The 23899-nt window shown below is 32.3% G+C and overlaps 2 protein-coding genes and 1 pseudogene across 3 annotated transcripts in view; 2 read left to right on the top strand and 1 right to left on the bottom strand.

Moving 5' to 3' along the window:
* Positions 1-13204, bottom strand: part of LOC140044872 (ephrin type-B receptor 1-B-like) — a 171845-nt gene extending 158641 nt beyond the window's left edge. For both annotated transcript variants that reach the window (XM_072089563.1, XM_072089564.1), the window contains exons 1-2: positions 12808-13204; positions 5343-5419 (exon numbers count right to left, since the gene is read on the bottom strand). In XM_072089563.1, coding sequence (XP_071945664.1) covers positions 5343-5419; positions 12808-12892 — 162 coding nt within the window. In that variant the 5' untranslated portion in view covers positions 12893-13204. The remainder of the gene's footprint in view (positions 1-5342; positions 5420-12807) is intronic.
* LOC140044883 (uncharacterized) lies at positions 8354-9316 on the top strand (annotated as a pseudogene).
* Positions 13205-15275: 2071 nt separating the features above from the next.
* On the top strand, positions 15276-23872 carry LOC140044879 (glycosyltransferase 8 domain-containing protein 1-like). The gene is made up of 8 exons (XM_072089576.1): positions 15276-15409; positions 17782-17874; positions 18786-18990; positions 19382-19505; positions 20324-20512; positions 21409-21575; positions 21980-22092; positions 22904-23872. Exons 1-8 carry the CDS (start codon positions 15385-15387, stop codon positions 23083-23085), a joined length of 1098 nt encoding a protein of 365 aa, XP_071945677.1. The 5' UTR covers positions 15276-15384; the 3' UTR covers positions 23086-23872.
* Positions 23873-23899: the final 27 nt, after the last annotated feature.

Here is a 23899-nt window from a genome sequence, read left to right as displayed (position 1 = left end):
TGAGTGGTAAGGGAAACATTTGCAACCTAAAGGATATCAAGGGAAACATTATAGGAAAAAATATTCTGATAATTTAACAAATAATGATAAATATATAAATTATTATTATACAGTACTATTGTAGTAACTTGAGCTAAAACTAAAAATTATACCTTATATTATATTGAAAATCCCATTATGAGGTAATTAAAGACACCTTCCCTACAATTTGTGACGTTTTGTAAAAATAATAAATATATTATATTACTTTAAAAACATTAAACCAGGTCATTCCTTGTCTTAAATGTACGTTTTATGGTAAATTATGATAAAAAGTGAGAAACAATGCACTACCTAAGTAGCTCACGGCAACTGACCTCTCGTGGACGGTCTTTAGGCCTAGCCTAGCTAGGCTTAGTTTTGTAGGCCTAGCTGGTAAACATCGGTAACGTACGAACATCGTACGCTAGCTATATACCTAGCCTAACGTTGTATAGTTGCTGCATTAATTGTCTTTCTATTTTTGCCAGACTCCGTTGATACAAATTGGGGAAAACCCGGTATTTTCGCTGAAAAGTTAGGAGTCTTCCATTTGTTTTGACCTCACGATCGATCGAAAAGTGGGTGAATTACAGAATAAAAACAAAAATATCAATCCGCGCGCAATGCATTTTGGGATTTATAGCGGGCCGCTATAATTATTAGAATCGAATTATTTTTCACAATTTTAACCATTTAAAGACGAACAAAGTTATCGCAATAGGACCATATAGTATTATTTTTACATTAAATATAGTTTGTGATCTTAAATTAGATCTAAAAAACTTATGGAAGGTGTCTTTAATGTTTTTAAAACTAATATGTCATTGTGTACATGGGTCTGTGTACTAAATAAGATACCAAGTATAAGGATGAAATAAAAATTAATAACAAGAATATGAATGAAGAGAACATGGAGAGCCTATTGAAATCTTTACAGTAAAGAAAACATATTATTCTCACCTTAATGCCTGATTTAAAAAAATGTATTTAAGCACTAAAACAATACAAATGCAATGAGGTCTACACCGTCATTTATTCTACTGAAGTAAATAGCTTTTATGGTTCCAGTTACCGTATATTAAATTGTTTAACAGTTAATACTCGGTCCCTTGTTTATAGTAACGAACACTGTACAAGCGCCTATGATGATCTTGTCACTAATTTATGCACTCAACAGTTGATAAGCAGAGAAATTCAAACGAAGATCTACGCTAAAATTACAACACATGATTGAAATGAACTCATTAATGCAAAAGAACGCAATACATCGCAAAGTATAACTAAGAATCAACAGTGCTAATATTAACGGCAGTGATATATCACTTTCGTGCGCGTACGCTGTCTGGACGTTAATCCAGCACACGTTGAGGAAAGTCGTCAAAACGCAATGAGGCTAGTCACACCAACGACTATCATTCACAGTCTGTCAGAAGCAATTAACATTTCCCCTATCTGTCCAATTTCTCATTAGTTGTGAAGTGGTCTAACTTCAATCTTACATTACAGCAGAGAATTTAATCTAATCATGCGGTATGTGAATTTCTCAAATCAGTTTCGATGATAATAAATGACAAACATTTACATTGGTAATTTTAATTTCATGCAATAAAAGAGAGTTTTACATTAACAAACATGGAGTGGGTATCTTTGTTAACTGCTAGGATGTACAGTAGATTAAAAGATAAAATATGCTGTGAATACAATTCGTAAACATAATATGTTTTACAATATATTTGTACGCATATTTTATGTTGTAAATATAAATATAAGTGAATTGTGCCAAAGCATAGAGGAACACGTTTTTAAAAAACATTTTATTGTTACGTATTAAAGAACAGACAAAGAACCAGGGGTGTTGCGCTTGGGGCGTGCACACAGACCTTTTTTACAGTTAAAATGATTATATTATTATAATTATATACTTTTCAATATATTTTTAACAGACTATAAATACCATATGTTAGGTCTCCCTTGAAAAATATCTGACACATACTCCATAAATTATTTTTCAGACTCGAAGCATTGCAATGTTTAACAATTATTGTTATTAATTATTTATTGAATGATTATTTAATTAACTGATCATATTTTAAAATGTCAAACAAGTACTGAGTAGTTGTCTCTATTTAATGTAATTGTTTATGAATAAATGAACAAATATAATTATGTTTTATCTGTTATGGTAAGGCCTATAAAAGGCCATATTATTATATACTATTTGGACTCAGCATTTTATAAGTTTATTTCTATTAATGGTACATAGAAAATAACAATACAATAATGAATTAAATGAGTTCACTTTAAATGTTTCATTTATGTGTCTGATAAGCTACAGCTGGATGGACCACCCTTATTGTAAAAGTGAAAGGGAACAATGGAATACTGTAGGTATGAATTGTCATCAATCATAAAGGTTGGAAATGAAGAATTTCCCAAGATAAATATATACATTGTACAAGTAAATCTAATCACAATATACACTACAAAATATATAACAAGATTAATTAAAATGTTAAATATCTAGTATGAGACTTAATTTTTCTATAGGAAGGCTACAACAATGAATGAAGTTTCCTCGAATTGGAAAGCCTTTAATTGGAAAAGTCATCCATTGTACTAGGCTTATAGCTTACAATTAATAGATCAGTATAAAGACTCAATGTAACATCATCTACATGATTGTGTATTATCTATTGAAAGCATTTGATTCTAAAGCCTTCTATTATCATCACCTCCCAGGTTATTGAATTGTCAATTGTAAATGGATGTAAACTCTAATCGTTTTCAAACCTGATAATCTACTATAGTTCTTCAATGCTCACAACCTGGATCAAAATGGATTTAATTTGGTCTTAATTAAATGAGTAGCTGGCTTTTGACCAAAGAAAGGTCCAAAACACAGTCAAAAATTCCTTCAGAGTCAATGCAACCAAGACAAATGTTATCGCCCGTATTCTTAAACCGGACTTTAGTCGTAGTTCGAGCTAAAACTAAAAAAATGACGTCATTTTAATTCATAAACCGAACTTCAACTAAATCACCGACTAAATCAGGCCAACCTTGACTAAATCGAGACGGATTTTGATCGATTTTTTTAGTCCTGGAGGGGGCAGACTAAATGGTCGACTAAATGGTTTTTAAACGATGTTTATAAAAAACGTAACAGTCATTGAGTTGTTATATTGGCCAGATATTGAAGAATGAAATATCTATATTTATATTAGCTTAATTAAATATACATTGGTATAAATTATAATAATGAAAATCATCTTTATTTACAACTGTATACAAATTACATTATTTTCTTCGCGCAAGTCAGACTTGAGCTACGTCACGCCATAGCGACAATGAGAGATGCGGCAATTCACCACGCGATGGAATGTTTAGGGGGCCTAGCGCTTTCTTGTCACGCTATGAAGTGCGTGGTTCGTGGCGATCATACTTTGTTGGGGGCCTAGAAAATATAAAAGTTACCGTACCGCCATGGTTCCTAAATATATTTTTAAGATTTTATTTGTTGTTAATCAAATATACTTCACTGTTAAATTAATACTGATATTGTTCTAATAATTAACGATTAAAATTATTTTTCATGTATATAGTCCTGATGCGTAAAAAGTGTTGTAAGAAATGGAAAGTGATATCAATGCGCAAAATTTCGTCTGCTCCTCAAATACTCTCTTGTCATTGGCCAATGTATAGCCTTTGTTACCCAGACGTGTGCAACTCGACTAAAAGCTCGACTTCATTAAGTCGAACTGCAAACTTCGACTACTTCGTTTTTGAATCGAATTTGAAGTAATAGCTCGAACTACGACTTTTCCAAGTCGAACTTCGAACTACGACTAAAGTCCGGTTTAAGAATACGGGCGTTAATGTTACTAACCACAGAACCAAGGTCTCGGTTTAAACAACAACAAAAATGAATATGTAGAAGTCTGCAATTCAAGCTAGGAATATGGCTTTCAATTAAAGTACTACAAACAAAAATACACAAACCAACAGTCGGATTGTTGGTAGTCAATGAGTGCCTCTTACCTGGATAAACCATGGAAAAACCAACAATAGCCTATTCTCCTTGAGGAGCAATGATGATGGTGGTTTGTGGAGATGCTCCCACTTGAGGGCATAATTCACGGACTATACCATTTGTGGAGAAAGGTGTTCTATTGTTCTACTTTTCAAGTTATATCTTGCTCTTCTAAGAGAATAGTTTATTGTTCGTTTATCTAGGAAGCCAGGCACAAAATAACTTTTTCATATTTTTATTTCTTTCAGCATCAACTGGTTTAGAATGTTTTTAATGTCTAGTTTTGTACTTAAATAATATGTGGTCATTCTGTCTACTGTATTATAATAAATTAAGTTTTCAGTGAATATTTTTTCTGTAAAGTAAAACAAATCTTTATGATAATATTTGAAAGGAAATAAATTTCCACTAATAATAATAAATAATTCCTCAAACTACCTATTTTAACATCATGCCTGCAACCAATATTTTTTCTCTTGTTTAATTACTTTAAGACTGCAAAATTAATATTTACTTTAAAAGGAATTTGCAAACTAAACTTTTCAACTTTTAATGATTTCTAATTGTATTGTTAGTGGTTCAAAGATGTGCTACTTTAGTTTATGAGAGCAGTAAATCATTTGGAACTAAACATTCTTTTATGGGCAATAATACCATGTAATAGGACCTCATAATAAGTACCTTGTTGAATTACAAAGATGATATTAAAATGTGGTCCTCCAGTGCCTGTTTCTGCTGTATAACCTTATATTTAAAAAGTTTTTCTCCCAAAAATCAGAGGGTGGTCGACGGACTATAAATCTCAACACTACACTAAACATAATGCTGATGTTACATTTAATTGAATCGAGTCTTGTTAATCATATAACGGTTAATCTCTGTCTATACTATCAAACTTTATGTGACAAAACAAATGTGATATGCCTATAATGGACATGATGATGTCCCTACATGATGATGTCATATCACTACCATATTTAAGCATATCACTACCATTTGGGCATCACACTTTTTTGTCAAACTAGTTTGATAGTGTAGACAGAGCTTAAGTTTGTACTGCAGCTAAAAGGTGAGAGCAATAAACCAGTTAAATTGAGTTTCAACACCCAATCGATTCAGTCTTTTTGATTGTTTTGAGAACGCCATTCAAATTGTTTTAATTTGTGCCGTTTCTGCTGCTACAAAATCTATTATTTGATAGCAGCAGAAACAGGCCTTTGATCTGACATTATGGCTACAAATTTCTTAAAACTGTCAGTGTAAAACAATCATACAAACATTTAGTACCTACCTGTTGACCTGTTGTATTTGCTTTTGGATAAATAATCCAATCTAAACTTGCATAGTCCTGAGAATCATATATGGAAACTGTAACAAACAAAAAAAATTATTTTTATTTTATCATAAACAAATTAAATTTGATTTTAACTTTCTATAACTTATTGATTAAACTAATTAACAATATCAATTATCTAATAGGTTTACAATGATAGAAATAGCATAAAACCAAATAAGAAATATGATAGAATATCACTAACATTTATTTCAATATTATTCAATGGCTGTCAAGTAAATGTTGTACAGTAATGCAAATAAGAAATATGTGTTTAGGAAATTAGATAGAAAAGAAAAATATATACAAAAAGAATAATGACTGAGTGTAAAGCTTTACAGAAAAATGTAATGAGTTAATCGGCCAGAAGCAATGTGGATAGCAGGCTAATTTCAACACAATTGCCATTGTTTAAAACAGTGGTTTAATCAAAATATGAACACTTTACCCGTGTCTCAATGAATCACTCCTTATACAATCACAGATATTCTACAATGTTCTATAGTAGGTGTGCTGGAAAAATATTGCATTAAATGCATAAATACCACGCAAATCATTCTAATTTTAAAAGCTTGCATCTATTCGATAATATATTTTAATGTTAATTTTTAAATTCCAAGTGGAACATTGCTGTCTAACTAGAGTTTACGGTTTTCTGGGTTAAGAGGACAGAAGTGGACAATTTAATACAGAAAACATTCTGCAATTTGCTCTTTTATTTAACCATCAATATTCATTGAAAATTATGCACATTTAACGGTTGAAAGCAAAATAGTATATTAGGTCCACCATGATGGATCATAAATTATTCTGCAATGATAAAACAGTTTATTGTAACTATTAGTATTATAAGGAATTTACCATCATGAGTTGAACAGTAAACAGTGACAGGGGGGACATTATTAAAGTCATAATTAGGTTTGAAAGATAAATCTAGTTTCTTTCCTCAGTATAAAAGAAAAATGTTTAACCTAATTAATGATCTTCATTTACCCTATGTCAACTAGCTAATAAAATATCAGTGACAGGAGTGTTGTGGTTGACACTATCAAACTTTATGTGACAAAAAAATGTGATGTGCCCATATATGGAGATGATGATGTCATATCACAACCATATTTTGTTAAACTAGTTTGATAGTGTAGACAGAGCTTTAGTTTATATTTCTGGATCTAAATCATAAATGTTATTATAGTGAACTCTCTATGGCCCTGTTTCTGCTGCCAATCCCAAATATACCGTATATATACCGTATATGAAATTAGTGCACCGTTTCCTCTGCACATATTTCGTGGGTTTGCTGTAAAAAATTTGGCTTTCATTACCCAAAATGCATTTTGTGAGACGGAAGTATGGATTGACCTAGAGTCTTGTGTAGTGAGGTTTATACCTGACAAAAACAAAACAATGATGGTTTCTCAAAACGTCGTAGCATTGCTTTCTATTTTAAATCTAATGAGCAAAGGTGGCAACGAATTTACACCACACATCAAGCACAATGAATGGGCATTGACTAGATTTATGCAAAGGAAGACAACAGCGTTTGCCGATAACTTTGGCATTTAGTCTACCACAAATTCTGCTTTTATTTTGTTTGAGATACTTTTGTAAATCTTGGTATCTCTTCTGTTGCCATGCAGTCTCCCCCAAACGTTCGTTTCTCTCCACAATTGAATTGCAAAAATAGTTATTTCTTCAGTCCACAGTGACATTTTGATCTGTTGCTTGCTTATACACGTGTGTGTCAATGCAGCAGAAAAACCAAACAAACGTGTCACGCTCTGTTAGTTTTTGACCTTGTGTCATGGGCCGGGTCAAATATACGGTATACTTTGAGTGCAGCAGAAATGGGGTACGAAATATATGGTATATTTTGCGATATATGCATATATATACGGTATATTTTTTATGAGACCCGTTTCTGCTGCCAAAAAATATACCATATATAAAATACTAGCAATTATACCCGCCCCAGGGCGGGTTTCAAAATTAGTTTACAGCCTTCTCAGTACATAACACCCGACGCCAGTATCTGTCTATACTCACCAACCTCCACCCCTCTTCAATAACACCCCATACTCTTTCTTAAAAACAAATTCTTCCCAGTGATGGACAAATTCAATTCAACCTAAGCTTCAAATTGAGAGGAGTATGCATAGCTACTAATAATGGTTGAAGTACGTTGTAAATTGTGTAAATGAATAGGTGTCATATTGGCTGATAATTAAAATATGTAATTTAGATGCTGCGGACCCCCAGCCTTCTTTCTCCTTTCACCACCCCAGCCACCATCAACAAACCTTAACTCCTCCCCTGGACAGTTCAAATTTAGTAACTTTTCCTAGTACAATCCAATCTAAGGCTACTTCATTACGCTAGTATTTTTGCTCCTCCTCCCCCTACAAACACACCCCATTTACACTGGGTGATGTGTTGAAGCCGGTTCCAGTACAAATTATGTTATTAGGCCATATAAAAAAAAACAACAGTTGATCGTCCCCGCCCGCATGCTTTTTTCAGGCCGCATCAATTTTTATTTTATTTTTTATTTCGATATTTTGTATATAAAACATTGATTTATGTTGTACCTTTGTCGAAAGCTAGGCCTAGCTCTTTCTTTTTTCGTGATCCACAGCCGTCGGGAGCCATCGATACACATCGTCGACTGCGATAAATTTGAGGTCATATTCTTTGATTATAGGTCAGCGCTGATAGAGGTATCACTGCCGTTGAATGTATGAATATTTTGAATTACACTCATCATGGGTATAATATTTTACATAAACGTCTGGATCTAATTAGAATTTTCACAGCCGCTATATGCTCGCTACTCCTTAAAAATGTTGCCGTGAAGCAAAAAACGACTGGATTTGGAGAACGTTTACGATTGCTCCATCGATGCACCACATGTTTTCGTTTCTACCTTGTTTTTATCACTATATTCTATACATTTGAGTTACAGTATACACTATTAATATTTATAATTATTGGTTCCTTGGTAGGCCTACTTTTTAGTCCTTTTATCAATTGTTACATAATAATTTGATCTAGGATAGTAGGATACTGCTAGACTACATAGTCTAGTAGATAAACAACATGGTTTTTATTTGTGTTTCGATTCGGACTGCAACAAAAATCGTGAAGCCGGCCCTTGGTATGCGAGAACGGTGTAGTGGACGGCCGACGTACTCTCGCAGACATTTTCTCTGATTTTGCAGGCGGCGAATTCGATCAAGGTGGACCGATAGGAGACCAATACCAAACTACGGAGGTGAGTAATTGTTCGGTAAAAATGTTCATATAGAAGTAACAAAACTGTAGGCTAGCATATTGTCGCGAGAGAGTGTAGAGTTTGCCTATCCATAGAGGGGCGAATCGACCCGGCTGGGTTGAAACTGTCCCATATGGCTAGATGTTTACGGACGTGTTCGGGTACATGACCCACGTCCTGTTTTAAAAATATGTGTGTATGCATTGATATTCCCTCCCTCTTTGGATGTCATATTATCATATTATTGTCATGTTCAGAATTCTTTCAACACAACTGAATTTACCATATATTTACCCCTAATATTTTTCATTCTTTATTCTAGTGTGAAGAATGCTTCAAGTGGCGAGTATGTTATGCAGCACATGTTCTGAAGCGTGACCAAAGGCAGCTCTTGGAACGAGAACTGGACACACTGTCGTATTCATGTGGAACTTGTTTTCAAGACATCCTGGGAGAGGACGATTCTATTGTTTTTGTCAATGACAAAATGACATGTGCCCTGCCTATCGAAGCAGCTTATTACATAACATTCACAGACCCCCTGTGCTTTTATTGTGGAACTGAGCACAATTTATCAATTGAGAACATGAATTATCCACTTTGTAAGGTATCAGGCAAAACACCCAAAAGGAAAATCACTAGAGCATTTGTGCCACAGTAGGCTAATAATATCCAGAAGTTTGATATAAAGTCAAAGTGTACAAAAAGGACTTTTATTGTGACCCCCTGATAAAACAAAAAAAAATGTGTATTTTAATATTTGCTGTTCTGTATACTTATGTTTGTTTAGACATCTTACAGTACTTACCATATTTATTTGAATTGCGAGGGGTGGGAGTGATTTTTATTCATAGCGGCATGTTTATTCAAGAAAATACGGTAGTGAGTCGCCATCTTGGAAAAATAAAAAATAAAAAATAAAAAGAGCCTCTTCCTTCCTTTTTTTAGAAAACCAGGACGATCAACTGTTGTTTTTTTTTACATGGCCTTATCACTCCCAACCCATAATCCTTCAGTGGCAGTTTTCAAATGTAATTTAAAACATTCCAAATACAGTTTCGGTCATGGTGATAGGCCTACATCCCCACCCCAAACTCCCATCCGCTTCCCAGGGATGATTAAATACTTTAACATTTTCCAACCACAATTCTGGTGTAAGCAAAATCCCCACTATCTCCTGAACCCAACCCCTATCTCCCAACCCCACTCTCCCACAATTGACGTTTTTTTTCATGGAGGATTGGTGATGTAGTTGAACACAGTAACAGTAAACAACATGTGTATGTTCACACAGGTATGGATGTCTGCAATGAGACAATCCAAGAGACTGATACGTAGCTGGATATGGTTAAAGTACTTTGCTAAATGTGTAAATGAATAGGTGTCATATTGGTTAATGAATAACATATGTATATCTATTATACGCCTTGTTGATGATAATTAAAATACTGTTAAACTTTTGTAGTATAATTTTACAATTCGATAGCCTACATTAACACTTTGACTGCCAAACACGAAGATCTTCGTTTTTGGAAACACAACGCTTGACTGCCAAACACGAAGATCTTCGTTTTTCGCGTTTTTTTACGAAATCCGGTAGATAGGTTAATTATTGGTATATACTATAAATATGGACACTATATTCGGTCTGGACCGTGAATATTTTACTTTTTGAAAGTAACTAATCTGGTTACGAACGATTGTCAAAATGGTACCTGTCGAAATAACATACACCGCGCATCACAGTAGCGCGTACAGCGATGGTTTGGCGCATTGTGTATCGGTCGCGCACTAGCTATGCCGCCGAAGCATTACAAAGGTTTATGTGGATTGGCATGTTACGTTTATTTGTTATCTGAATAAAAAATAATGGATGAATTTTCAATATGAAGTCTTTAATTTTATTATTGTTGTATGTATACACTAATTGTTTTGGTGTTTCACTGTAAGTGACCGAGTTTCACGCAACAAACTTGTTTAGAAATGGTATGAATATTATCATCAGTTTACTAGCTAGGCTAGGCTAGTAGTACAGTACTAGGCTATAGCCTAGGCCTAGTTGTAAAACGGTTCCGGACCATCTTTAGGCCTAGTTAACTAGGCCTGGTGTCTTTACTATGTGGATTTTGGCGAAACATTGATGTAAGATTTATGATTTATAAAATGTAATACATTTTTCGATAGTGGTAACTTGTTTTTATAGGCCTACCGGTGCCGTGTAAGTAACTTTTTCGTTGTTTGTTGATGATCTCACCGGGCGATATTTTCATATTGCGATGTCTTGCACAAAATCGCGAATATCTCGACTTTCTTGCGCGAAACTACGAAAAACTAAAAAAGTGGGTTATTTTCATTTTACTATTACGATTTACATATTGCGATTTGAAAATCTTTCTTGGTACCATTGTAAAGCTAAAATCTTTATGATTATTTTAGTCTAAATTACATGTAAATCAGATCACATACATAGTTTCAATCAGCTTTAATAAAAACATCGAATTGCGCTATAAACGCTGGCGGTGGCAGTTTCTAACTGGAAAAACCTCTGGCAGTCAAAGTGTTAAAAACACTTTACAAATTTGAAACGAATTCTGAGTGTAGGCCAGCTACTGAGCATACAATTACAACAGAGTCCTTTACAACTCCCTGGTCCTAGGAACAAAATCTAATCAATAACTTTACCTCCCTGACGCTAACCTACTTATTATGATTTTGTTAATTATAATAAAAATAATAATATATAATAGAATAATAATAAGAATTGTATATAAATTGTTGCAATGTGCTTGGTATGTTTCCTTGGTGTAATTAATTTATCACTTCATTCTTCCTTGGTGTAATTAATTTATCACTCCAGTTAAACATTCCATCTGGCCTTGATAACACCTATGTTATCACAAACATTTATAAATACTTCAAACTACAATAGGCATAATAAATCATATTCTTCAACTTATCACAACTCTATAGACCTTTATAGCATTTATCTGTTTTCCTAAAAATTTAGTTGGGATATTGTAATTTACTGCAGTAAGCGAACAGTAAACACCTACACATGTAAAATGATAACAACTGAATTGAAAGATAAGAATAGTGGTTTATATAAATATATTGCAATTTAGTGCTCTTATAATGTATAGGAAGTCTTTAAAAAAGGGTTCTTAGTCCAATTAAATTGGGAGACTGGAAGTTTGTCGATAAACATAGCTGTTTTATCATTAGCTCCACTTGAAAGATGGTATTTGGATCATAAACAGAACTATATTAGAGATAAATTAACACTAAAAACCATTAGAATAATGATGCTTTTAAAATATACTTGGTAGCAATTTCTAAATTTCTGTATTGTGTACAATGGATTACAAATTTACATAAAGAAATATATATTTAAAAGAAACAAAGACACTTCATTTAAAAAACACAATAATAGGTAAAACAGATTTTATTGTGGGAACCATATCATATTTTGTTACTTATTTTAGCCTATATGCAAAATTTTTTGCATTAAATTGGGTTGAAGATTCAAGTGCATCTTAAGGAAACATATCTTTTCATTCTAAAAATGTCATGATTGTGATATAAGTATTCAATAACAAATATATCTATGTAAATTCAGTTAATTAAGTTGGCCTATATTTTGCTAGGATTTTTAATACCAAGTGTTGGCTTTACTGATGACAGAGGAGCTAACAAGGATACATTTTAATTCCGTTTTTGACAAAACAAATTAATCAGAATCATAAAATTCTGATTCTTTTATTCCATTCTATTTCTTATAGGTCATGTTTTAGAACAGAGCCTAGCTAGGCACCGTCCACACCCACATACTTTTTGTGGGTTTTTTTGCAGTGAAGTTGAAGATGTTTTTTTTAATGACTTTTTTTTTATTAGTATTCCTAATTAGTATTAGGGAACATCACTTGAACTAAAATAAGAGAACTAATATACTAATATATAATATTATTTAACATTTGGTGGAGAATGTAAGTACAAGAGCAGACTGGTCCTAAACCTGTGTGTACAACCTGAATGATGAAAAGTTTTACGCAAGTTTTACCCCATGAGTGGGACCTTATATGCCCTAACCACGACTGAGTATCCACTACTAACCAAACAAAAAAGTTCACCAAACTGTAGCGCTAAAATACATACCTTCTTTACAAAATGTCCTAGGGCATGAAAACACAAATATTATCCAAAAAAGTATAGCAAATCCCAATCTTGAGAAGGCCGCCATCGCAACTACGCACGGAATCCCAACTGGGACGTAAGTTAGTACGGCACTTCAATGTATTTTCTCTGTCCGAACTGAAATAGATTGATTGGCTGGGAGTAGCAGACGACTTCCATCTCGGTTGGTTGCTTTCACTGAGTTTTATTTTGTGTTGTCAATAGGTGGCGCTATACATGTTGTTTATGCCAGGCGTACTGAGTGAAAATTAATAATAAATAGGAAAACAAGTGAAAATTAATAATAGGAAAACAAGTGAAGTCGTGATCTTGTAATTTGCATAAATAAACTTTTTTAACCACAAAAATAGACAAAGTATCTGACCACCTTAATTAGTTAGGTCTACTTTATTTTTTTAATGCATTTGAGGATTATACCATGGAGTAAAGCTTACTCCATGATTATACTGAATTTGCGTAAGGTAAGGATTAATTTTTGTATAAATAATGATTAAACATTTTAATTATAATGTTCAGAAAATGGCTTAATGAAAAGTAAATTATGTGTAAACCATTTAGATAAGGCATAGCAAGTTGAACAACATCCTTAACGAAAAATATGCGATCAAATATGAATAGGCCTATATACTTTTAAAAATGTATTCATTAAAAAAAATGTATTTCACATACTTTTTCAGACAGTCCTATATGTAGTTTAAATAGTAAATTTTTCAAGATGAAAGAAAATCGCATTTGTTTTGCGGTTGCTGAGGAGCTATATGGAACACGGAACTCGGGTCCTTTCTATCTAACGCAAACACCGACTACAACACTTTTTAAAGCTTTACAGTTATATAATAATGTTTTAAATTACTGTAATTGCATGGCGTAATTTTATTTCAGGTGATCATGGCTCCCATACATCACCCACATCTCAATTAAACCCCTTTTCAAATAACATATATTCTGTTATTGGTATATTCTAATACTGTATTATAATTGAGTATTTTGTGACGTTACGTGATTACTTCTCCCTCTAGAGGGCACTGTGCTAGAATTATGATATTATTATTTTCTATCAAAACCGGCATTAAGTTTTATACAGAGCTATAAAGTAAGAGAAATCATGTGTGTAATTTGATATATTTTTATACCTACTACGTCTAGTTTACAAATGAAAGTAGACATAAGACATTGTAATACCGCTTGTTGTTCATTTATCTTCAAGAATCAATGTGACACTATATAGGCCTATCGCTTTACACCACTAACGGGTCAAAAACAAGTTCCATGAGAAAATACATTTGATAAATGGTCTTGTATTATGTTCTGATAATAATTATTGAGATAATACTTTATTGTTTCTAATATGTATTGTGCCCGGGAATAGTTATATGCTTGGTGAGCTTTTGTGGGTGCACACAAAGTGTGATACCTCGGTAGTAACTTGGACACAGAAAAAGACATTAAAAGAAGAAAATCACTAGCAGCTATGGCATATAACAAGCTGAAGTCGTCGCTAGAACACAAAACGATGTCTATAGACGTGAAATCCCGTTTGTTTGACGCATACATAGCAAGTATTTTCTTATATAACAGTGAACTCTGGGTACTAAACAAAAAATTACAAGAGAGTATAGATATATATCACAGGAAAATGTTGCGAAAGATGATAGATATTAAATTAACAGATAGAGTGTGTAACACGAAAATATACGAGATAACAAAACAAGAAGAATGGAGTAAATTAAACGAAGGAGACTATAATGGTGTGGACACATAATTAGATTACCGGATGATACCCCAATCAAACAAACAATGAAGGAAACTAATAGGAAAGTAAAACGACCCGTAGGAAGACCAAGAAATAACTGGATGAATCAAATAAAGAAAGACTTACAAGGACAAGTAGACACTAACACAATAAAACCATCCTGCCATAAACAGAAAAAAATGGAAACAAATTGTGGAAAGCGTAATGTCGGAAGACGGAAAACGTTAACAACATAACATAACATATTGTTGTAGGTAACAGTAAAAGGGTCTAGTCTTCATATAATTTACTAATTTGATCCTGACCTTGCTTAAATTTTACTACCGGCACAATGCACAATTAGTTAATGTGAAACTGTGAGTTTCCGCCATCAACATTTGTGTTTTCCACAGTGGAGATATAAGTACAACGAACAGACATTTTATACGTGGCTGAATAGTCCATTACTATTTTAGGTCAATGATTTAATACTTATTTATTTTATTATTTTAAAAAATAGTTAAAAAACTTATAAAAACTAGAAAAAATATCATTAATTACTTTTAATACTATTAAGGATTATTAATACTACTATTTTAATAATATCTATATATTTTTTTTAATAAATCGTAAATACACTGATTTGTTATAACCCTAAAATAGTTAATGAAACATTCCATTCAATATGTCAGCGCCCATGAGCTGAAAAGTTACAACGTAAACAGTTGAAGAATGCATGCAGAACTAGTAGAATACTTACACCGTGGAAACGTTTGGGTCTACTTTTGTAACTTTGAATCATCATTATGGCTCGATTCTACCCAATGACTCGTAAGAATTTATATTTGTTTATAAATTAAGTGCTTAATTTTAGAACACTGTCTGTACATTCAGTTATACAGATCAGATACAGAACTCAAATTAATTATTATAATATTGATCTTTGTTTTGATTGAGTCTGTTGAGATGAGTGAGTGTGTGGTGTAGTAGGTAGACTTGGCGGCGTAGGCCTGAGTTACCTAGCCTATGCTCAGATAGACCTTATTAATAATATTAATATTATTATTCTGAGCCTAGAGCTACTGCTACTAGCCTAGCCTACTACTAACTAGTACTCTCACTGCTGTACTACTCTACTAGTAGTACTACTAGGCCTAGAGAGAGGCTAGCCTAGATTTGTATATGAAATAAAATAAGTGCCCAAAGATTTTCTTGCACAATCTGAACCAAAATATTTAACGCCGTGGCTAAAGATACGGTACCGTATCCTAACTTCCATTTGTTAAAGGTACGGTAAAATTGCATTGCTGGTACGTGTGTGACGTCATTGACAATTGGATTTTTTTTCATATCGCGAAAACGGTGATCAACAGCATTTAGGGCTACTGTCTAAATCATAGTAGTATTTGAGGGACCCTTTATTGTCCGCATTTGCTTGTTGTTTATGGTCACCATCTGTAAAATTTAATAAAAAATATAGGCCTAAATAGGCCGAATCAAAATTAAGCCTTAATCAGCGCACACACATTCATGCAGCCTGGCGCCGCCGATAGGCATTCTCTACTGTACAGACGCGATATGAAAAAACATCCCAAGTCCTTATACGATGACGTCACACACGTACCAGCACCCCATTGGCTGATTATGACGTAATGCAATTTTATCGTACCTTTTAGTACACGGTACCGTATCTTTAGCCACAGCGAATATTTAATGTACTCAGAAAATTTAAAACAGCGCAATAATGAGTTTTTGCAGTATTATGATAATAAATAGCGATAAATAGGTCTATATGTAAGGATGTGGACGACAACACAAAAGGAAAAACACGCCTTTTCTCACTTTTACCACGGTCCGGTGGTGTATTTGGTTTTTAATTTGTTTTTAGCATAACAATAGAGATCAGTATAATCCTTTTAATCAGATCTTTAATTAAATAAGAGACAAAACTATCTGCTTCCTTGACCGGTTCATGAATACAAAAGAAAGCAAATCATTTGAAAAAGACTGTTACAATTATAGGGGGCAGTAACACCTATAGAGGGCAGTATTTAATTATCACATGATTAGATTAATCCCCACACTCCCCTGTTTAAGCTGAGTTTGTCCTCAAACTTTCTGACTTTTATAGCTGCCTTGATGTCTTCAACAAAGGACTCCACACATTCCCCTTCGGCTCCCACAAAGTGTCTCATCTTCTTCTCTGGGAGAACATATACTGTGTTTCCATTCCCATGGGCAGCACGCCTAGTTGCTTCTAGTTCGGCTCTTAGCTCATCAACCGTCCTCTGCACATCTCGCAACGATGCCTTGCTTGCCATCACTGATCTCTAATGTTAAAGCCAAATACGATCCACGATCCCACTTCTGACACCAAATTGTAAGGATGTGGACGACAACACAAAAAGAAAAACACGCCTTTTCTCACTTTTACCACGGTCCGGTGGTGTATTTGGTTTTAATTTGTTTTTAGCATAACAATAGAGATCAGTATGGTCCTTTTAATCAGATCTTTAATTAAATAAGAGACAAAACTATCTGCTTCCTTGACCGGTTCATGAATACAAAAGAAAGCAAATCATTTGAAAAAGACTGTTACAATTATAGGGGGCAGTAACACCTATAGAGGGCAGTATTTAATTATCACATGATTAGATTAATCCCCACATATATACCAAAAAGAATAACATGTTATAAATGTTAAAGAATAAAACTTGTTATGTTTTAATTAGACAAGAAATTGCACTGTAAAATTAGGCTCAGCTAGCCTAAAACAAACACAAAAGAATAGGCATGATCCTGTTTAACAAATAGTGAACTGGCATTGCCAAGTGCTGAGTGAGGTAGTCCGACTAGAATGACTATGACAGAGTTTCCCCTTTTAATTTTTAAGGGTGAGCTAGCATTGCCGAGTTAGTAGTGCAACTAAAGTGACTATGGGAGGGCTTCCTCTTTTGTGCCTACTAGTACTACGGGATTCTCCCTACTATTTTGTTCAATGTTAATATGTTTTCAAATTGCAAAAATCGTTTGAATCACGTATAATATAACCTTTGACGCAATTGGTTTTTTCATACTTTTTTGTTAAGTGAGTGAGTGCAGAATCTGTTTGGGCTTTAGCCTATTCTCATTCCTGGTTATTTTTACATTGATGACCGAATAAATATTATTATTATTATTATAGTTTTTTATTATTTACTTAGTAATTGCTTTGGTCACATTCATTGGAATGGGTTACATCATGGTGTACTATACATCGGAACCAATCCACACTGATTTGGACATAAACAGTGAAGGTGAGAAAAAACATAACATTCTCAATATACAGTAGTTGAGCTTTAACCACACATATTAATGGTACAAGCACATGACACACAGAACAACTACAGTACTTATTCAAATTACTGTAACTGCTTTAAAACATTAAAGTCGGAAGACAAACATATACAGACAGTAATGCTATTAGGTGGAAGTTAGGTGAGGGTCTTGGCTATAATTGATTGATCTTTATAACAATATAAATTAATATTATATGTTCAAGAATAGAACTTGCTGTAATTGCAATCAACAGATGAACATGGGTATATTTAAAGTTTTATGTACATTCATATTGATCAAATAAAATTGCTCAACCTCACCTACTTCCTTTTTAAGGAAATTAGTATCTATGCCATTGTGTACGGCAAATGCTTAATATTACTAGACAAGGCATTAACAATTGGTACACATTAAAAGCCCTAAAAATAATTTATTTCTAACAATTATTTTAGTGGTCATTAATTATTTTTCATTTGATATATTATAGTGAACAAAATCTTCACCAATAAAATTATCTTCTATTAAATCAAAGTGTAATAGAGGCCATTGTGATCCTTTCAAATTGTTGATAATTATGAAATCAAGCAACTAATATCAGTTGCTAATTAGCAACTAATTAGCAACTAATATCAGTTGCTAATTGTGTTGTGTGATTAATATCAAGGGGAAATTGGAATAATTGTTATTAAAGTACTGAATAACAATAGTCCCTCTAGTTCACTATAATATCTCTAGGGTTTCATTCATTTCACTCTAAAATTTATTCAGACAATTTTAATTATAAGGTAAACATCATAAACTTTCAGTTAAATATTGAATTATAATTTTGATTGATGTTTTAGTGTCAGTAAAATCATCAAAAATGTGTTACAATTTCATTTATCATTAGAGTTGAAGAAAATTCCCGATGGATTTCGAATAACCCATCCTGTAAAACTGGAAGATAAGTCAGTCATTCCTGTTAATGTACTCCTGTGCTCAGATCATCATACGATCGGCGGCTTGATTACCACTATCAATAGTATACGAATGAATACAAAAGTTCCAGTGAAGTACTACATAGTTCTTGATAAATCTTCTATCAACCATGTAAAGTGAGTATTCAATTTATTATACAAATAATAAATGTTTATGAGTGAAATGGTTCAAATAATTTCATGAGGCGAAGGATGAAAGGTTATAGTAAATATTAAAAGGCGAAAAGATGAAAATATAACAGATTTTTATATTTCACTATACCTTATTTGTTTTTTTCTGTATGCAGGAAAACGTGTTTATTGCTCTATAGAATGTCCAGCATCTTGTAGTGAAGTTTAAAATTTAATATCATGTCCTCAAATGACACAAATTTACGTAGTTGTGTTACAAAAACAGATGAGAAGTTATGTCTAAAAGTTTACTTAAAAGCACATATTTACAGCAGTTTTAAAGAAAAAAACGGACTTTGTGAAAATTAATAAAGTTATCTATATTCTTAAATTTCAGCAAATGGATAACAGATTCAATACTAAAAGATATTGATTATACAATTATTGCTTTTAACGACACTGCTATGAGAGAAAAGATGCACCCCAAGGATGTTAGGTCTGACCTACGAGAAACATCACCTGTAAGTTTCAACAGTTTATGGTAATGAAGTGTAAGCTTAACTAAAAACACTAAACAATGGGAGTCTATTGTAATTCTGTGAGATTTTAGCACTCAAATTCAGTTCTTGTTAGATATGGGACCTGGGACTACTGTAGTAGAATTCATTGCAATTGAGGGCCAATTTTAACTGACCCTATTTTGGTCGCCATGTTGGATTTCAAAATGGCGCCTATTTAATTATATTGATTTTCACTTTTGTATCACCAACAGTACACATCAATAATGCAGTAAAACTTAAGGAGCAAAATTTGTCATAAATACTGTACATAAAATTAAATATAAACTTCTAACAAACATAAAAATACTAAAATAAAAAAATGTAAATTAACTTCAATTTAAATTGGATTCTCTGCATGCTACTGAAAATTAGAAATTATAAAATTGTCCATGCTGCAAATAAGTATATCATAGATCAAAATTCATGTTTTACTAGACCATTTGAATTTCTCTACAGGTACCAGTATATTGTCTACAATTAATAATTATCGTAGTAACATCTGTTACAATGTATAGCATATATGCTGCTGTACTAAAACCATTTAGTAGAGATTTATAACTATTTGTAGAAAAACATTAAACTTGATACAATATTATCATATTGTATATAATTCATAATAAAATTTCTTTATAATTAAAACTTTAAATATATCCAAACCTCTAAGGAGGCACACAAAAAAGTAAATATTTTTAATTTATTCAAATCCAATTGGAGACATAGTATCGAAGACAACTTATTAAATGTTGACGTGTTATGCATCTATTTCTTGTTTTCTGTAGCTAAACTATGCCAGGTTTTATTTCCCAAAAATCATCCCTGAGGTGAAAGGTCGCTTAGTATTTGTTGACAGTGATACAGTAGTACAGGGGAATATTGGAGAGCTAAACAACACAAAGATAGAAGCAGGAAACGCATTGGCTCTGTCAGATGACTGCACAGCCACATCCAGTCGATATGGCTTTTTCAAAGTAAGTTAAAAAGAAGAAAAAAGTTAAGATAGATTATTACCTACCGTATTATTAATTATATATTGTCACAAACTTTTGCTTTCTGGAATTTATATATTAATAATATAATAATAATTCAACTTTATTTCAAAACGGATGTAACACTTGAAGCACTAGATTGTTGTTTTTCACAAGGCTGTTACTTACTATAAAACTATTTACACAAGTTATCATTTACAGTAAATCATTCAAAAACTATACAAAAAAACAAAAAGAGACACAACTGATACAATTTAAAATAATAATTTCGTTCTCTTAATAAGTTACTTGTATGATTGAGAAAGAGAAATACCTGTAAACATTTATTTTAATTGAATTAGTGAAATATCACAAATGTTGGCCATTGTCTATTATTCCAGTCACAAATTTCCTTTTTATCTTTAAAAACTCATTTAAAAAACCAGACATATTTGGCCAGCTCAAATGTGTCCAGTATTGGGAGAGCTAACTGTAATTTACAAAATGGTAATGCCTTGCAATCTCATGCTATGTAATAATTTCAGTGGTATAAGGAAAAAAATTTTAATTAAAGTTGAAAAAAGTTTAGAAAACAACAAAATTGAACTTGGAAGCCACTACACATAAGAACTTAACTGGATACAGTAATATGAACTTTGGTTGTTGAAATACAAATATATTTGAGGTCGAATTCAGGATATCATGGAATTTATATACATTCAAAACAATAAGAAATTACTTGAATTGAGCAAGAGTATGTAATTTATTTTTATTTGACAATTCTGAGATAGTGTTATGGTACATTTCAGAACCAAATTAATTTGTTGAAGGACATTTGTTGAAAGGTCTTTGAAAGAAGTATATGACGTCTTTAAACAATTGTTTATCTTCTCTTACAGACAAATTATGGGAGCTATATTAACTTTAACCATCCACAAGTAAAGGCAATGACAATGAACCCACTGGAGTGTTCATTCAATGCTGGTGTGTTTGTTGTTGACATTGATGAATGGAAAAAGCAAGGAATTACTGCAAGAATTGACTACTGGATCAAACTAAATGCACAGTAAGTAACCTTTGACCTCAATCACTTGATTGGAATACTAAAAGGAAAACCATTTTTTTAAGAATCTGTATTTTTAAATGTTGTTATGTAATTATTATGTGTCATGAGGAGTGGCGTCAGTGACAGACTTATTTGAGTCTTTATGTTGTCCCTCAACCAAATGATACTTTGTTGTTTTTTGTTTGTATACATTTGGATTTTGGTCGAAATAAGGTTGAATTAAACAAATTTACAAAATATTTTTTCCTATTGATATGGGTATTTCTATTATATTGTGATGTTAAGACACTCTCAACTATTACTTTATTTCGTTTTGGAAATATGGTGTACTATTTTCGCCATAAAAACCTTTAAACAAGTTTGTATTGTTTTAAATTTGAATTTGTAATGTGTTTTTTTTATAGTGAGAATGTTTATGGAAACCAACGAGCAGGAGGAGCTACAGCGCCACCCTTGATGATTGTTGTGTACAAAAAATATTCAAAAATTGACCCAATGTGGCATATAAGACATTTAGGTAATTATTGTTACTATTGTTTTTTTTATATTTTTTTTTTTAAAGACAATATATCGTGGGCTTAGTGCCAAAACTGTCTATGTTCAATTTCAGCAAAAATGAGTTAGACCCTCTATTAGTTATGTTATATGATATGATATACTTTCTCTGCCAGAAGTGACTAGGTCCACTCCCTTCAAAATAGGGGGCGTTAGACAAAGTAAATTAAGTCTATGTCCATATATATGATTTTGATTTATGCCAGAACTGTCTATGTTGGGACATGGTCAGTTCTGGCATGATTTTTTTTAATTTGTTTAGGACATAGACATATCTTTTACATTGGATTCCTGTATGCAGCGGTGGTGTCCATGCTGTCTCTTCCGTATTATCATTTTCAAGTTGTTTCTCACTTCTGAATTTTTGTGACTTAAATGAACCAAAAAAGTACTATGTCTGACTTTGATTATGTCCATTGTGGTTTTTTTTTTTTCGACCAGAACTGGTTATGTCCATTTTTGATGATTTTTTGCCATTTTTGGCCCACCCAAGGGAAGAACGAGTATGAGGCCCAAACATCAACTTTGACTGAGTACTGTATTAGTAACATAATTCTTGAGTATTATTGTTTAGCCTAGATTTTTTGATTTGTAAGACATAATTAAACTTTGAAACCTCTTTTTCTCAAAACGTCAGTTTTGGACACAGTTCTGACTCTAGGCCCACGATATATAGCTTAGATTGCAAAACAATAATTTAGTTAGAATTAAAAAAATAACTCATATAATATTTGGGGACAATACATCTTTAATATTTTGTACATATTTTGCAGGACTAACATCAGGTACCCGTTATTCACAATCATTTATTCAAGCAGCCAAGTTGATTCACTGGAGCGGCAACTTCAAACCATGGGGACGCACTTCACAACACACTCAAGCCTGGGAAAAATACTTTGTTGTTGACCCTACTGGACAGTTCAAACTAGTAAGAAGATACAACCTTATTGAATAGAAGATGTTTCAGTATACTGTAATAGTTGATTCAGTATATAATGTTTCAATATAAATTAAAATGTAAAATGTCCTATTTTTATATACAATAATACCAAACTAAGTACTGTACAAGTTTCACAATTAATATTTTGATTTTTCCTGTATGTCTTACTTTTAAACTTCTATTTTGGTTCAGTCGCACAAATGTTAATGTACAGAAAATGTATGGGTAGATTTGATATGAAAATTAAATGTATGAAAGCAGTTAGAAATAGAAATGTTTTACTCAATTGATCACTAAAAAAAAGTAGTGATAGTAAGGATTAAAAAGAATAATAATAATTAAAGCATTTAGTATTTATGGATCATAATTTAAAAGTTAAGTTTATTAAGATATTTTTGATTAACATGAAATCTTAAGCCTATCTATCTAGATAAATTTATTTGTGCTAATCCATTGTCACTCGCATAAAAAAAAATCATGGTACCCTTTTATTATTTTTTAGCACGTAGGCAGCATTTCATTTGTGATGATCTTATGTTAGTGAGGAATGTACTTTTAACTGTACATTTTACTTTATATAAAAAGTAATTTTTTAACCTAATATACTTAAAATTGATAATGCAGACTTGATATTTAAAAACATTTGCTATAGTATAATGTGCAAATTTTAAATTATATTTATAGGTTTTGGTGCTATTATTAATAAATATTTTTTATGGTTGCATTTTTATACACTTTTATATAAATTAATATAAGTTTTTAAATAAATATTATAGTTATTAGTTATAATTATATGCAAAAAAGACATCAGTAGTATAGTTTGTATTAA

Source organism: Antedon mediterranea, chromosome 3 (genome assembly GCF_964355755.1).
Source record: "Antedon mediterranea chromosome 3, ecAntMedi1.1, whole genome shotgun sequence".
Classification (NCBI taxonomy): domain Eukaryota; kingdom Metazoa; phylum Echinodermata; class Crinoidea; order Comatulida; family Antedonidae; genus Antedon; species Antedon mediterranea.
The sequence above is the reverse complement of the archived record's forward strand: the minus strand, read 5'-3'. Positions and strand labels throughout refer to the sequence as shown.